The sequence below is a fragment of the Pantherophis guttatus genome, chromosome 7 (genome assembly GCF_059756535.1).
Source record: "Pantherophis guttatus breed Tessera chromosome 7, ASM5975653v1, whole genome shotgun sequence".
In the NCBI taxonomy this organism is placed as follows: Eukaryota; Metazoa; Chordata; class Lepidosauria; order Squamata; family Colubridae; genus Pantherophis; species Pantherophis guttatus.
In genome coordinates this window covers 8,613,224-8,630,558 of record NC_142069.1, presented here as the reverse complement: position 1 = coordinate 8,630,558, position 17,335 = coordinate 8,613,224, and the positions used below count along the sequence as shown (strand labels likewise).

General features: G+C 44.0%; 1 protein-coding gene across 1 annotated transcript; it reads right to left on the bottom strand.

Moving 5' to 3' along the window:
* Positions 1-3,062: 3,062 nt before the first annotated feature.
* On the bottom strand, positions 3,063-17,127 carry ECHDC3 (enoyl-CoA hydratase domain containing 3). Its single transcript, XM_034442126.3, has 5 exons — positions 16,914-17,127; positions 10,388-10,509; positions 9,805-9,902; positions 6,810-7,010; positions 3,063-5,044 (listed from the first exon to the last, which is right to left on the bottom strand). Exons 1-5 carry the CDS (start codon positions 17,081-17,083, stop codon positions 4,730-4,732), a joined length of 906 nt encoding a protein of 301 aa, XP_034298017.2. The 5' UTR covers positions 17,084-17,127; the 3' UTR covers positions 3,063-4,729.
* Positions 17,128-17,335: the final 208 nt, after the last annotated feature.

Sequence of the window (17,335 nt, the reverse complement as noted above, 5' to 3'; positions counted from 1 at the left end):
CCATTGTGTGAATGACTATATCGAAGGGTGACTATGCTACATGGGTTTCAAAAACATGCTAATCTTTTATTCAGATGGGGGGGAAACCCCCCCCCCGTGTGTGTGTGTATATATATATATATATGTATATATATATGTATATGTATATATGTGTGTATATATATATATATATATATATATATATATATATATATATATATATATATATAATATATATATATATATCCCATATGTAACTCACAATATTGCAATTCACCAACGCAATTGTATTTACACAGGGAATAATAGTATCTAATCTCCCTAATCAATGTATGCCAGAGTTCTTGAGAACTCCAATATGTTAAATGCTTAAAAGCATCCAATCTTTAGAAAACAAAGGTGTGTCTAATCGCTGCTTGTACTTAGCAAAAAATCTTGGAACTGGGCTGTTCGCTGGGTTGTAAAAACGAAATAAAATTTTTTATCGGACCAGTTTAGAAAAGAAAAACCAAGCATTTTCTTTTAACGGAAACATGGGCTTGACGAGGGATGCTTTTCCTATGAAAAGGTAAAGGTTTCCCTGTCCAGTCGTGTCCGACTCTAGGGCCTGGTGTTCATCTCTGTTTATTGGCTGAGGGAGCCAGCGTTGTCTGAAGACAATTTCCATGTTTATGTGGCCAGCATGACTATACGCAAAAGTGCACGGAATGCTGCTGCCTTCCCACCAAAGTGGTACTTATTTATCTACTCGCGTTTGCTTGCTTTCGAACTGCTAGGTGGGCAGGAGCTGGAGCAAGGAACGGGAGCTCACTCCATCGCGCGACGCTTGGGTCTCGAACCTGGGCTGCCAGCTCTCCATCTGACAAGCTCAGCGTCTTAAATCACTGAGCCATCGCGGCCGCCCTGTTTTTCCATCTTAGTTTGAATGGCAGAATTCCCCAGGTTTCTCTGAGAGGCATCCCTGGGGTTCCACAAGACAGTTTTTGCTTACAGGTAATCCTCGACTTAGGACCACAATTGGAACCAGAATCTCACTCATTGAGCAAAATGGTCATTAAGTAAGATGTCACTGCTTCATCCAATGACTGCAATCCCAGCACTTCTGGTTGCAGTTGTTAAGTGGATGGAGTTGGTGGCTGGTGGGGGGCAGCGTCCCTCCCCAACAGGCCAGTCTCGTGTGCCTCCTTGGGAAAAATTGATTCCCAACCTCTGCTCTAAATCAAATTGGAATTTACTTCCTCTGTCCCAGATAAATAAACGAGGATAGGATCTTTTCTTAGCCCTTTAGTGTCTCTAATATTGAATTTAGGCTTCACTATAAAAATATTCCAAAAAAACCCCTGTCATGTGGAACCCCAGGATGCCTCTCAGAGCACCCTGGGGTTCCAGGGTAACATAGTTTGAATACTTTGGAGTTTGAGTAACGCACTGAAAATGAACTGAATTAAGTTTAACAGGGACAATCTTGACAATGTTGGACTTCCTGAGGATGCCTCTGAGTTAGCTGGGTGCCAATTTGCAGTGAATAAATGATGAATTGTGTTTAGAACCAGGCAGTGAAAATGAATTCCCGAATTCTTTTGCCTTATTTTCCTCCTGCCTGATTTCTGGGTCAGAGAAAAATTATCTGACTTCTTCTGGCTGCAGAGAAATTATGAAAGATACTGGCGGTTCAGAATGTGAGCATCGCCCTCTGGTGCTCATCCTTAGAATAGCTCAATACCTCCTGAACAATTTTCAAATCCAGCTAGCAGGAAGGGTTGCGAAAGAAATTGGGGAATTGTCATTCAGGAACATCTGAATGCCAGCATTTCTCCAGATACATATAGAAATATTTTCTACACCAGATGCCTCTCGCTTGGGAGACATAATTCAGGAGTCATCAAAGCACAACATAAATTCCAGCTGAATTTGCTGGATAGAGTAGTGTCATGTTTCTAGACCTCACCGTCTTCTGCTGACTGCCCCAATGTTACCCAGCCAGCTTTGGTTAAACCAGTGGTGAAATCCAAATTTTTTTACGACCGGTTCTGTGGGCGTGGCTTTGTGGACGTGGTATGGCTGGGTGGGCGTGGCAGGGGAAAAATACGGCAAAATCTCCATTCCCACCCTACTTCAGGGGAAGGATACTGCAAAATCTGGGGCCAGCCAGAGGTGGTATTTGCCGGTTCTCCGAACTGCTCAAAATTTCTGTTACCAGTTCTCCAGAACCTGCTGGATTTCACCCCGGGGTTAAACGTGTCATCGTGCTGCGCATGAACCCCCCCCCAGTGCCCCATTTTTGGCCACGACGGCCTCCTGCAGCCATCTATCAGCAAAAATGGGGTTCGGGGGGAGCACATGCCATCCCCCTGAGCCCTATTTTTGCTGGCAGGGGGCTGCCTTGGCTGAAAATGGGGTGTGAGGGGCCCCCGGGCTCCGTTTTCACTGGCAGAGGGCTATCAAAACACAGGTGCCCCCCGCACGAATCCTGTGTCACGCCCACCATGGTCACAAACATCCCCAGGCCCTCCGAACTCAAACACAACCCTGATGTGGCCCTCAATGAAATTGAGTTTGACACCCCGGCTGTACAAAATGACCAGTGAGGGGTCAAAAATGTGATAAGTCACGAGTACCTGCGCCCCCACAAGAGATCTAAGTCCAGCCCATCATGAATTCTTTATCTACCGCCAAATTGCTTTGAACGTTAGTAGTTCAGATTCTTGTAGAGAGCTTCGGGTTGCAATAAATCTTTATACCTATTTGAATAGCCTGAATTTTCTGATTTCCCAGGCACTTGGCATAACCCACAAGAAAGGTCCTGATTCTTTGCACCTGACATCTGAAGTCATAAACCAAGGAAATCACAACTTATAAGCCGTAGGTACTGGAGGAATTCAATTAAGCCAATATATGTTTGCCCAGATTTTGGTTTAATATACTAGTCCATTCAGATATGGTGGATTATTTAGTAAACTGTGATTAGACAAAACAATGGTATAGCACTGTTAAGGAATTCGCAGAGTAACCCTTGAATAGCAAGGGTGTGCACATGAAAGCGATTGAGAGTAGGTACGAATAAAACAGAGTCAACACACAGATACACTGAGTTGTGTTTACTTTCAGGAAATAGTAAGGCACAGTCCAATAAACAATCCAGGTCATACACATATAAAGCAGGAGATAGCAAAATGACAATCCAGGGATAATCCAATAACAAAGTCTTCTTACCAGTCGTCGTAGTCATTCACAATAAACAGTTCTTCTGGATTTGCAAACAGTAGCATACAGAGATATCAGAGAGCAAGAACAGCAAAGAGAAACAAACCATGTTTCTAACTCCCTCTTAAGGAGATTGGCTACAGAGCTAACCAATCAGGACACAGTATGATGCAATACAGCAGTCTTAAAGCTATATTGATGGTTTATATATTGCCAACCCAACAAGGTAGGTAATACTCATTTCCTAACATTCTCCCCTTTGGGTAGGTCAGTATATAACACCTTGCATCCTTATAAGCCATAGGTACTGGAGGAATTCAATTAAGCCAATATATGTTTGCCCAGATTTTGGTTTAATATACTAGTCCATTCAGATATGGTGGATTATTTAGTAAACTGTGATTAGGCAAAACAATGGTATAGCACCGTCAATCACAGTCTGTTATAATTGAAATAACATTTAACTATTAAATTCATAACCACATAGTAGTACATGTAGACTTTATAATTTTGGCAACTATGCATCTCTGCTCTTTTTAACACCATCCAATATAGTGTGTGGATTTGTACAACAAACCTAAATCTACTTACTGTATTAATCCGTTTTCAGGATTCACATGATAGCTTAAAGCAGTGTTTTTCAAACTTGGCAACTTTAAAACGTGAGGATTTCAACTCCTAGCGTGCTGGTTGGGGTATTCTGGGAATTGAAGTCCACCACATTGTGCCAAATGTACACAAAGGGAAGTCTATACCAAGTTGCCAAGTTGAAACAAAAAACCACTGCCTTAAATCATATATTAATCCAATGGTCTGGATTCACACATTCCACCGAACGGGAAGAAAATAACCAAATCATGCTAATTCAGTTTAGCATGTTGTACAAATACAAGAGAGATGTGGTGGTCTAGAGGTGCAGCTCTCGCCTCACAATCAGGAGGCTATGAGTTCAATCCTAGGTAGAGGCAGATATTTCTCTCTCTGGGCACAATGAGAATATATCTGCTGAACAGAACTCCGCATTGGCAACAGGAAGGGCATCCGGCTATTAAATGCTCTGCTAGCTCCATTCAATTGTCCGGACTCTCCCTTCAAGGGATTATGGGGTCATTAAATAATGATAAGGATGTTGTACGAATACAGCATCTACAAGGCAGCTGGTGAAGGGCGTTGTGGAAATACACAGGCCATTTTTATTTCACAAATCAGAGTGCCTGAAGGAAGTGATTAGAACAGACAAGAGTGCAAGATCCTTTTTAAACCAATATTCGTACGCCGATAAGGGATCCTGTAAAGCAAGCTGAAAGTCCTAGGATTTTCAAAGCAGGTTTGGGAAACCCAAAACTGGCTTTATTGACCAAATAAAAGGCTCTTAAAGATCTTAAATCAATGCTTCTCAACCGTGGCAACGTGAAGATGTGTGGACTTCAACTCCCAGAATTCCCCAGCCAGCTGGCTGGGGAATTCTGGGAGTTGAAGTCCACACATCTTCACGTTGTCACGGTTGAGAAGCACTGTCCTAGATGCTCCTTGGAAATGTTTTCTTTCAAGAATGGAACCAGTTGGGTTTGCGTTTAGAAACAAAGGCCTCAATTCCTTCCTGTCCATCCTTCAGAGCCAGGTTGTCCACCATGACTTGTGAAGCTATCTGGTAGGCCGTGCTAATATCGTGTTCCATCTGTTTGTAAAAAGTGGCCTTCCCCAGAGCTAACACAGCCCGGCTGCTTTGGCAAATCTTTTGGGCAATTTTTAGAGTCTCGCTTTCCAGCTGGTCCTCAGGTACAACTCGGCTGATGAGTCCGTGGAGAAGGGCATCCTGAGCTGTGATGGGCTGTCCGGTGAAGAGGATCTCCAGTGCCACCTGAAAGAAAAAACATGAGCTGGAGACTTCGATGTCTGTCATCTGACTCATTTCAAGATTCTGATGCCCGTCTGATGGGCAGGTTCAAGCTAGGAAACACCACCAGACGAATATGAAGTTGGGCACGCATTGAAATCGCCAGTGGGAGCATCTTCTCCAGCTACCTCTGCTTTCAGAAGAAGCGAGCTGGCTTAAGGAGATACAGGTAGGACCAGTGGAGAAATCCATTTTTGTTTTACTACCGGTACTGTGGGCATGACTTGGTGGGCGTGGTGTGGCTTGGTGGGCGTGCCAGGGGAAGGATATTGCAAAATCTCCACTCCCACCCCACTCCAAGGGAAAGTTACTGCAAAATCTCCATTCCCACCCCACTCCAGGGGAAGGATATTGCAAAATCTCCATTCCAACCCCACTCCAGGGGAAGGATATTGCAAAATCTCCATTCCCACTCCACTCTGGAGTCAGCCAGAGGTGGTATTTGCTGGTTCTCCGAACTGCTCAAAATTTCCGCTACCGGTTCTCCGAACTGCTCAAAATTTCCACTACCGGTTCTCCAGAACCTGTCAAAACCTGCTGGATTTTACCCCTGGGTAGGACCTTTCCTCTGATTTTGGAATGAGGTGGCAACTCATAGCTAATAGCAATAGCAATAGCAATAGCCCTTAGACTTATATACCGCTTCACAGCCCTCTCTAAGCGGTTTACAGAGTCAGCCTATTGCCCCCCCCCAACAATCTGGCTCCTCATTTTACCCACGTCGGAAGGATGGAAGGCTGAGTCAACCTTGAGCCTGGTGAGATTTGAACTGCCAAATTGCAGTCAGCCGGCAGTCAGGAGAAGTAGCCTGCAGTACTGCACTCTAACCACTGCGCCACTGTGGCTCATTTAATCTTGGCTAATTTGTAATTAGGGTCAGATCTGATTACAACCATTGAAGGCACAACTGGGAGATTGAAAAACATCCTGTATTGTAGCCAAGATTTAAATCATGGTTATGATTTGGTAAAATGGGGTGAAACTCATTTAAGGTTTTGCTGAGCAAAGGAATTTTTGTACTCGATTGTGGTCATAAGTCAACTAATGTCTGTTATGCAGTGGTGGGATTCAAATAATTTAACAACCGGTTCTCTGCCCTAATGACTGGCTGGGTGGGCGTGGCCAGGGGGTGTGACAGGCAGCACTTGGCCAACTGCAACCCCCTGGGAACAAAAACGGGCTGCAGGAGGGGGGTACCCCCTGCGTCCCATTTGGGCCTAGTAGGCCTCCCTACTAGGGAGTGGGGTGGGGAGGGGCCAGCCAGCAATTTAACAACTGGTTCGCCCGAACCGGTCCGAACCGGCTGAATCCCATCGCTGTCTGTATTTCTTCACTCCTTTTTCAAATCAACTGTGGTGGCCAACCATGGTCTTGCGGCCATAAGTTCCACAGCTTAATTTTGCCCATGTGAAGTAGGGCTTGCTTTATCCTTGCGGAACTGTTGACCCCATTCAACCCCAAAATGGAAAACGATGAAGATGGGAGCAAAAAGGAAGGGCCACAAAGGACCACCGGTTGGTAACAGCGGTGAAATCTGGCCGGATCTATCCGGCTCGTGCGAGCCTGTAGGGCCGGTAGCGGGAGGCTCCGCCTACCCACCGGGACATCATCATGTCCTGTTTTTGACCCTCTGCACACGCGCAGAAGGCTCTATGCATGTGTAGAAGAGGCGCACACGGTCACATTTCAGATCTGGTAGCGAAGGTAAGTGCTGGTTGGTAAGGTCTACCTTTTTAGGCAGAGATCTTCCAATGGCTACCGCGGGCGTTGAACAGAAGAGACCCACGTTCACTCCAGGGGTGGCGAACTTGGACTTCTCGCTGGCCACGGCAATGTCACAGCTGGCCACCAGCTGGCAACCGGTGGCTGTGGCAAGGCCATTCACTTTGGCAATCACGGGTACAGGTAGCTTTGGAAGCAACGTCATGACCTGTTCGGAAGTGTTTGAAAAAGAAAGGAAACAAGAGGCGTCCCTCTTAATGCGGGGGGTTCAGAAGAAGTGACGGTTCCACTTTACCCGACGTTAGATCACATCTGGAATACAGTGGTCCAGCTCTGGTCAACCCACGTCAAAGACCCTGAAGGACTGGAAGGATTTTAGAGAAGAATGCAGAAGAGGGCGAGAGCCTTACACAGTGGTGGAATTCAATTTTTTTTTTACTACCGGTTCTGTGGGCGTGGCTTGGTGGGCGTGGTGTGGCTTGGTGGGCGGGGCTTGGTGGGCATGGCAGGGGAAGGATACTGCAAAATCTCCATTCCCACCCCACTCCTGGGGGAAGGATATTGCAAAATCTCCATTCCCAGCCCACTCTGGAGTCAGCCAGAGGTGGTATTTGACGATTCTCTGAATTACACAAAATGTCCGTTATCGGTTCTCCAGAACCTGTCAGAACCTGTTGAATAGCACTCCTGGTCTTACACCACTGTTTTTCAACTTTTGGCTACTTGAAGTTGTATGGACTTCAATTCCCAGAAGCATAGCTGGGTTCTGCAGCACAGAATTCTGGGAGTTGAAGTCCACACATCTTTAAGTGGCCAAGGTTGAGAAACACTAGTTTAGGCACTAAATCCTATGAAAAGAAGATGAAAAGAATTGAGAGACTAAATGAAGATAGGGTAGCAATCTTCTGATCTTTAGAAGGGCTAACACAAAGAAGAGAGTTTAGATTTATTCTCTTCTTGCCCTAATGGTAGGACAACAAACACTTGGTGGAGATCCCCAAACTCAAAATCAGAAGGAACTTCCAGAACATAATCTAGTGAAGAGAAGGACCAGGGGAGACATGATAGCAATGTTTCAATATTTGAGGGGCTGCCACAGACAGGAAGAGGTCAAGCTATTTTCCAAGGCACCCGAAGGTCAGACAAGGAATAATGGATGGAAACTGATCAAGGAGAGATTCAACCTAGAAATAAGGAGAAATTTTCTGACAGTGGGAACAATCAACCGATGGAACAGACGTTGCCTTCGGAAGTTGTGGGAGCTTCATCACTGGAGGCTTTCAAGAAGAGATTGGACTGCCATCTGTCAGAAATGGTGTAGGGTCTCCTGTTTGGGCGGGGATGTTGGACTAGATGACCTACAAGGTCCCTTCCAACTCTGATAATCTGTAAACCTGAGAGCTATGAAACCATGGAGCAACCTTCGGGAGGTCCATCACCGAAGATCTTCAAGCAAAGGTGGGGCAGCTCTTTGTGTGGGCCGGTATCAAGATTCCAGGGTTGGACTAGAGGACCTCCAAGGTTCCTTCCATCCTTAGAAGTGCTTGAATGTAAAATCCAAAGAGTCTTTATGACTTTTCTGATTTTTCCAGACATCCATATGTATTGCACCACTTCTTAAAATACAAGAAATCATCCAAATGCTCAGGAGATGCTCAAATCCTACAAGAACCTGTTGAAAATTATATATAGCAACTGCATTCTTTTTCTGGGGCACTGCAGTGACTTTATGAATTTCTGCTGAAAATTCCCAGAGGGGGAAAAAATACACACACTCTTTTCCCTTTCAATTCTGGAATTCTGTACATTCCAGGTTACTGTTTGAAGCAAAATGTTTCATTTGGTCTATTTAGGTTTCTTATTATTATTCCAGGGCCTCTGACATTGGAGATTTTAGTAATTCAACAATGGGAGAAATGAATAAGAATTGAAGTATTAAAACGAGCAAGAGATGATGGATAGAATACAGAAATTTCTCTCTCTCTCTCTCTCTCTCTCTCTCTCTCTCTCTCTCTCTCTCTCTGTCTCTCTCTTTCTTTCTTCTAATATAATGATGGCCTGATTAAAAACTAGAAATAGAGGTAGAAATAATAATATACACCCTTATATAAAGGACTATGTCTTAACATAAATATGTGTATTAACATTAGGATTAGTAAGAGTGATCTGACTAGAAGCCAGAATAGAGGTAGAAACAAGAATTAGGGGGGAATATTAGTAGTTCTAATTTCTATATAAATTGAATATAAGTAAGAATTAGATGGAAAGATGAGAGTTTGAAAGATGATATTGCTATGTATGTTCAAGAAATCATTGACATTAGAATGGAACACTGAAATATTGAATAACTACTTTAAAATAATCAATTACATTAATATTAGGATTATATAAGTTTGATTAATGTAACAATTGACTGTTGTTATTTGTACTAACATGAACTATACCAAGAGGCCACACTGTTCATGTATTGATACTGATATATGTTTAAAAATAAAAGCACAATAAACCTTTTAAAAAAAACAATGGGGGAAACGGACAGATTTGGCTAATTAGTCCTTTAATATTACTTCGTGTGTAAAAATGTGTTCAAGGCAATGGTGAAATTCAAATTTTTTTATTACCAGTTCTGTGGGGGTGATTTGGTGGGCGTGGCAGGGGAAGGATACTGCAAAATCCCCATTCCCACCCCACTCTGGGACCAGCCAGAGTGGCATTTGCCAGTTCTCCGAACTACTCAAAATTTCCACTACCGGTTCTCCAGAACCTGCTGGATTTCACCCCTGGATCAAGGGTCATGCTGTTGCATGCAGTGATACATCAGGAATCTTGGAGTTGTGGACTTCAAATTCTGAGAGTTGAAGTCCACAAGTCTTAAAGTTGCCAAGTTTGGACACCCCTGATTTAAAGTTAACATTTTGGCAGACAATGAGAGAGAGAAGTCAGCCAATTATAAAAAGAGAGAACATTTTCACAGGATTGACCAAATCAAGGTAGAAACTCACCTCTGAACAGGTTTTAAAGATGTCCATGTGCTGTTTTGGGTCTTCCTTCGGACTCAGTTCCTTCAAGTCATGTCCAGAGGAGAACACAGGACCTTCAGCTTCAGGGAAGTTTGGAAAAAGAAGGAGATATTTGCACAAGATGCCACAATGACTTAGCTCACACAACACACTGAACTTACTAGAACATGCTTAACCATGTTCTACAGCAGGAGTCTCCAACCTTGGCAACTTTTAAGACTTGTGGACTTCAACTCCCAGAATTCCTCAGCCAGCAAAGCAAAGCTGGCTGAGGAATTCTGGGAGTCTCCGCTTCAGACAAATGATAGTTAGACGCAGAGGTGGGATTCAGTCGGGCGAACCTGTAGTGGCGACTGTGGGAGGCTCCGCCCACCCGCCCGGATGTAATGTGTGAATGCTGCGCGTGCGCGGAAGACCATGCGCATGCGCAGAGGAGGCACGTGTGAGCGAAGCGTGCTCACAATTGCAAACTGGTAGGGAAGGTAAGTGAAGACGCAAATGATTGAGCAGAAGCCTCTGTCAAATTCCGTCTTCATTCATTTTCGATCGCGAATGAACAACCTACCTGAAATGATAATGATGCGCAGATCGGGGCTGTCAATATCCTGCAAAATATCCTGACGGAGGGACTTCAGCATGGAGAGGGAAAGCGCATTCCTTTTCCCAGGGTTGCTCAGGACAATATTCCTGTAAAGAAAAAAAAAAATGTTTGTAAGCTGTCATGGAAAGCAGCTTAGTAGGAATGAGAATCTGTAGAGATTCTCTACATCCGTGATGGCGAACCTATGGCACGCGTGCCCAAAGTGGCACGCGGAGCCATGTCGCCTGGCACATGCAGCGTTGCCCGTTCCTCTTCCAGGTTTCTGGCTCGCACGTGTGTGTAATGATCAGCTGGCCTTTTTGCACGCGGCAGTGCCGGAAATTAGAAGAGCTGGTCTTCTGTTTTCCTGTGTGAGTAGGCGTGCCGGACAGCAGATCGTCACGTGCGCATCTGTGCCAGAAACCTGGAAGAGTATCTGGCTGAAACCGGAAGTTCAGTAGCTGAAACCGGAAGTTCATTTCCGGGTGTGCGCATGCACCCTGGGCAGCTCCCTCTTCCAGGTTGCAGCCCCAACAAGTGTGTGCGTGTGCTCTTTTTGGCACTTGGTGCCGAAAAGGTTCACCATTACTGCTCTACAAGATCATCTATGTCATGGTTGTCCCAAAGGTTCTTTTTCAGGAGGCAACTGGACTTTTTTGTTTTTTCTTTTTTGAAGACGTTTCGCTTCTCATCCAAGAAGCTTCTTCAGCTCTGACAGGATAGTGGGGGATGGAAGGATTTATATTGCCCCCACCAAAGCTCCTTCATTACATCATCACCTAGCAAGGCTCAACCAAGCCTGGGACGCAGACAATCTACAAAGTTATCCCTGCATGGCCCCATGGGAGTCTGACAACCAATCAGAATACAAGCTCAAATTCAAAAGCCCAGAGAGGGTATAAAACCCAGGCACTCTCAGCATCTCTTCCCTTTTTTTGCCCAGGCCTTCAAACCATGTGGTCCTGTCCACCATTAAAAACCATCTTTCCAATCAGCCACCATGTTTCCAGTGTCTTTTTCCCCACCTAGAACTGAACCCAAATGGACATTTCTTCCAACAGAAAGAAGGAAGGAAGGAAGGAAGGGAGGGAGGGAGGGATTATAATGTGAAGGAGGGTCTCAGGAATGTCCTGCCTTAGCACTTGCCCACCACAGGTCCCCCCGACACAAGTCCTGTGTATGCCCTCCACACTCACCATGGCCACGCCCTCCGAGGTCAAACACAAACCTGATGCGGCCCTCAATGAAATCAAATTCGACACCCTTGGTCTATATAAGGCAAGAAAGCACTTTAGAGAAGAGCAATCTGGTTCCTTGACTGAATAACTCATAATTGCTCTTGTATTTGCTGTTCACTGATTGAGATCAGAAGTGGTACTCAGCCGGTTCAGACAAGTTGACCCGAACCGGTAGCGGAAGTCACAGGTGGGCTCACCCGTCCGCCCTGGCTCTATGCCGTCCTATTTAGGCACATTTTTGAGGCCGGGCGCATGAGCGGAAGGCATGCGCGCCAGCAAAGCACATGCGTGGAAGGCCGGGTACATACATGGATGTGGATGCGCACACATTCACATTTGTGAACCGGTAGGGAAAGTAAGTGAATACCACACCTGACTGAGATCAAATATATTTCCAAACTGAGAATGTGTTTCTGAATGAGAGGGAGGCCTGGGAAGTGATTTGGCCCCAAACCAATCAAGACATAGTTTGCAAATGGATTTTGCAAAGTGGATTTTCTGATTTTTGAGGCCATCTCAAAAGATATTCCCAGATAATAAACTAGGGCAGAAATTGGGCTCCCTTCTGAATCACTTTTTCAACTGTTTCCTCCAGTCTAAATTTAATCCACTATTAATTCGTCCCCTTTTCTGCTTCCTTCCCTTTGCCCAGTTCGGTTCACTCAAGTTATTTAGAAACTGATGGTTATCTTAACATTTCCAAAAAAGGAATTTCTTGTTTATGCACTATTAGTTATTAATTAATTGTGCCTGGGGGAGAGGCTGTTTTTGAAAAAAAAAAGAAAAGCTGCTTGCTAAATTTGCAGTTGGAAACTTGACCTTATGGGAAAAACTGGAGGCGTTTAAGGATGTTATGCGATTCCATTCCAAATACTTAGTTAATGGTTTGATGGTTTGTATTGACTCAGATACTGTAAAAAATATAATTCAGTACAGGTAGTCCTTGATTTATGACCCATTCATTTACAAATAGACTTTATGGCTATTCAAAGTTTCAAGTGCTGAAAAAAAAATGACTTATGACCAGTCCTTGCACTTACGACGCCCCTATGGTCGAATGATTAAAATTTGGGCATTTGACAATTGGCATGTACTTATGACGATTATAACTGGGCTCATCCGTCAAGGAGTACCCATAACTGGGTTATGGAGCTTGTACATAAAATGCATTTATTAGTGTGGATTTTGTGGGCTGCCACCTGAATTCTACTTCGATCAGCCATGGGTGAATTTGCACAATGTTGTAGTTTACTACGCAGTGTAAACCCAGTCATTACAGCACGTGTCAAAAATGCATTGGTTTAAAACAGGTGTAGGCAACTAAGACAGCAATGAACTTCAACTCCCAGAATTTCATGCTGGCTCTGGAATTCTGGGAGCTGAAGTCCACAGGTCATAAAAATTGCCATTAGTTTGCCCATTCCTGTTTTAAAAGGTGCTATCAGGTTGTGCTGTGTGTGCCAGAATGCTTCTGGCCCTCCCTTGGGTAGGAAAGCCCGCTGGGTGATTTTGGGTCAGTCCTTATCTCAGCCCAACCCACCTCACAGGGTTGTTGTGGGGGAACAGGAAGGGAAAACATAGTGTACACCTTGAGTTGTACCCAAAAATGATGATCTCATAGTTATAATTCCTCTTTCAGATCTAGACAAGCTATAGTCAGTCAATCACAGCAACATTCAAGAATTACGCAAAGGTTATTGTCTCTGTAACACCATCATTTATAGCTATACTCGCTTTATTCTCTGAATATAATTGATTTATCACTTGTCTTAAATTTTTTCCAAAACCTAACTTCTCTATTAGTATCTTCAATGTAGGCTATTCCACACAATCAAACGCCCTAAATACATTTAATGCTAATACCCCTGCCTTCAATTTTTGTTTCTTTATATAACAACCTATGTTTAATACCCTTCTTACTACATCTGACATTTATTGACCTCTTATAAAGGCACACTGGTCATTTTTAATATAATTCTCTATAAATATATTCAATATTCAAGGAGCCTTGGTAATACAGTGGTTTAAAGCACCCTGTTATTAAGACCAGCTGCCTGCAATTACTGCAGGTTCGAATCTCGCCAGGCTCAAGGTCGACTCAGCCTTCCATCCTTTCTAAGGTAGGTAAATTGAGGACCCAGTTTGTGGGGGCAAAAAGCTGACTTTGTATAAATATACAAAAAAATGAAGGCTATTGCTTAGCGCATTGTAAGCCGCCCTGAGTCTCCGGAGAAGGGCGGCATATAAATCAAATTTAAAAAAAAATCTATTTGCCAACATTGCTGTAGAAATCTTAGCATCTTGATTAATAAGGGAGATTAGTCTATATCCGTGATGGCAAACCTGTGGCACACGGAGCCATATCTGTGGGCTCACGAGCGCATGTGCATGCTGGCCAGCTGATTTTCAGGCCTTCCAGGCCCACCGGAAGTCGGAAAACGGGCTGTTTCTGGGCCTCTGGTGGGGGGTGGGGAAGGCCATTTTCGCCCTCCCCAGGCTCCTAGGAAGCCTCTGGAGCCTGGGGAGGGCAAAAAATGGGCCTACCGGGCCCACCATGTCATCACGTGCCAAAAGCGGGTGGAAAGCAGGGGGGGGGTCACACATGCATGAGTGGGGGGACGGGGCACATTGAATTATGGGTGTGGGCACATACGTGCGCAATCCCCCCCCTCCGCCTGCTTTTGGCACGCGACGGCAAAAAGGTTAGCCATCACTGATCTATATGATCCTGGGTTTGTATGATCTTTACTATCAGCATTATCAGAAATTTGACATTTGGAGTATGGCAACAAATGATAAATTAACAACAGAGCCTGTAGAACAGTGGACTAAAGCACTGTTACTAACAGATTAACATCTGCTGCCTGCAATTACTGCAGGTTCGAATCTCGCCAAGGCTCAAGGTTGACTCAGCCTTCCATCCTTTCTAAGGTAGGTAAATTGAGGACCCAGTTTGTGGGGGCAATAAGCTGACTTTGTATAAATATACAAAAGTATGAAGGCTATTGCTTAGCGCATTGTAAGCCGCCCTGAGTCTCCGGAGAAGGGCGGCATATAAATTAAAGCAAAAAATAATAATAATAAAAAATCAAATTTTAAAAAGGGATGATTAAAGAAAACAATTACAATGAAATATGGGGGATTTTATAAAATCAGTGTTGGTGGAAGGCAAAGGGAATAAACCTATTCAAGAATATATGTTGTTTTGGAGGGGATAAGGGCACAATTTGAATATATTGTATATCTTTTAGCTTTTATAGAAGAAGAAGAAATATAAGGGGGGGGGTGCACTTTATTATTTGTATTTTTTTTTCTTTTTGGTATTTAGATGTATATGTATGGTTTGCATTACTTGTATTTAATTTTTAAAAAAAAATAAGAAAAAAACCAATTATGCAAAGACAAACTCTGTTTCATTTGCAAATAGTATGCCAGGCCCTCTCCAGATTCCGGATTGCGTCCTGTTGCAGGACCTTGGACCCAGTTGAGTAAGACAATGTTACTCACCATCAGGGGGAAAAAAGGAAAAAAAAAAGGCATTGCAAGCGTTTTCTCTTTAAAGGAAGCCGGGCTTTAAAGCCGACTGAGGAATTCTGGGATTTGAAGTCCACGCCTCCTTAAAGTGGCCGACTTTTGAAAAAAACAACGCTTTTAAAACTTTAGTCGGGGAAGCAAGAGACAAAAAAAAAACCCGATCATCGCTTCTATAGCCGAACAGGTGCTCCGCTCTTGGGCTTGTGCCCCGCAAAGGCAGCCCAGCTGGGACACCCCAGCTTAGAACGCGACAGCAGCTGGTACCCCCCGCCCCCCCACGCCCACCGGTTGGTTGCTTTCACGCATCTGCGGATTCACACGCCGTCTCCTCCTCCTCCTCCTCCTCCCGCTTCACCCCATCCCAGACATTCGCTGGTGATGGAGATCCTCCAGGTTTGCAACCCGTAGTTGCAAAACCCAATTCTGAGAGCCTATGCACCAAGACAAATTCCTTGTGTGTCCAATCACACTTGGCCATAAAGAATTCTGTTCTGTTCTGTTCTGTTCTGTTCTGTTCTGTTCTGTTCTGTTCTATTCTATTCTATTCTATTCTATGCACCAAGACAAATTCCTTGTGCATCCAATCACACTTGGCCAATAAAGAATTCTATTCTATTCTATTCTATTCTATTCTATTCTATTCTATTCTATTCTATTCTATTCTATTCTATTCTATTCTATGCACCAAGACAAATTCCTTGTGCATCCAATCACACTTGGCCAATAAAGAATTCTATTCTATTCTATTCTATTCTATTCTATTCTATAATCCTATCCTATCATCCTATCCTATCCTATCCTGAATTCTATTCTATTCTATTATCCTATCCTATCCTATCCTAATCATGCTATTATTATTCTATTCTATAATCCAATCCAATCCAATCCTATCCTATCCTATCCTAATCATTCTATTCTATTCTATTCTTATTCTATTCTATAATCCTATCCTATCATCCTATCCTATCATCCTATCCTATCCTATCCTATCCTAAATTCTATTCTATTCTATTATCCTATCCTATCCTATCCTATCCTATCCTATCCTATCCTATCCTATCCTATCCTAAATTCTATTCTATTCTATTATCCTATCCTATCCTATCCTATCCTATCCTATCCTATCCTAATCATGCTATTATTATTCTGTTCTATTACTATTCTATTCTATAATCCTATCCTATCATCCTATCCTATCATCCTATCCTATCCTATCCTATCCTATCCTATCCTATCCTAAATTCTATTCTATTCTATTATCCTATCCTATCCTATCCTATCCTATCCTATCCTATCCTATCCTATCCTATCCTATCCTAAATTCTATTCTATTCTATTATCCTATCCTATCCTATCCTATCCTATCCTATCCTATCCTATCCTATCCTATCCTAATCATGCTATTATTATTCTGTTCTATTACTATTCTATTCTATAATCCTATCCTATCCTATCCTATCCTATCCTATCCTATCCTATCCTATCCTATCCTATCCATTCTATTCTATTCTATTCTATTCTTATTCTATAATCCTTTCCTTTCCTTTCTTTCCTATCCTATCCTATCCTATTCTATCCTGAATTCTATTCTATTCTATTCTATTCTATTCTATTCTATTCTATTCTATTCTATTCTATTCTATTCTATTCTATTCTATTCTATTCTATCCTATCCTCACCATTCCATTATTATTCTATTCCAACCCGGAACCTCCCGGGCTTTGCCTTCTCTGCCCAACCTGATGCCTTCGCTCTGCCACACGCGGGTGAGCTTCCCTCGCTGCTCCTGCTGCCGCTGCCCATCGGGCGTTGGGGCTGCGGGGTTGCCGGTCGAAGCAGTCCGGCTGCCCAGGACGAGCCGCGCCAGCTTCGCCCCGCAAAGCCCCCCTCGGACGGCTGCAGCGGCCATGGCTCCTCGCAGCGGCGCAGAGCGGGAGCGGCTCAAGGGGGACCCCTGCCGGCCAGACGCGGAGGAGCCGCCCTGCTGGCAGGGTTCTCCCCCGCCCGCGCGGGAAAAAAAAAACTCGCGCGGGGTTTGTTCTTTTTGCAGGGTTTGGTGGTCCCGTTGGGTGATTCCTGCCTTGCTAGCCGTGGTTGCAAGGCGAGCTTGTGTTGAGGAGCCCGGATCCGATCCTCGGGCAGAAGGGGGCGAGTGTCGTGT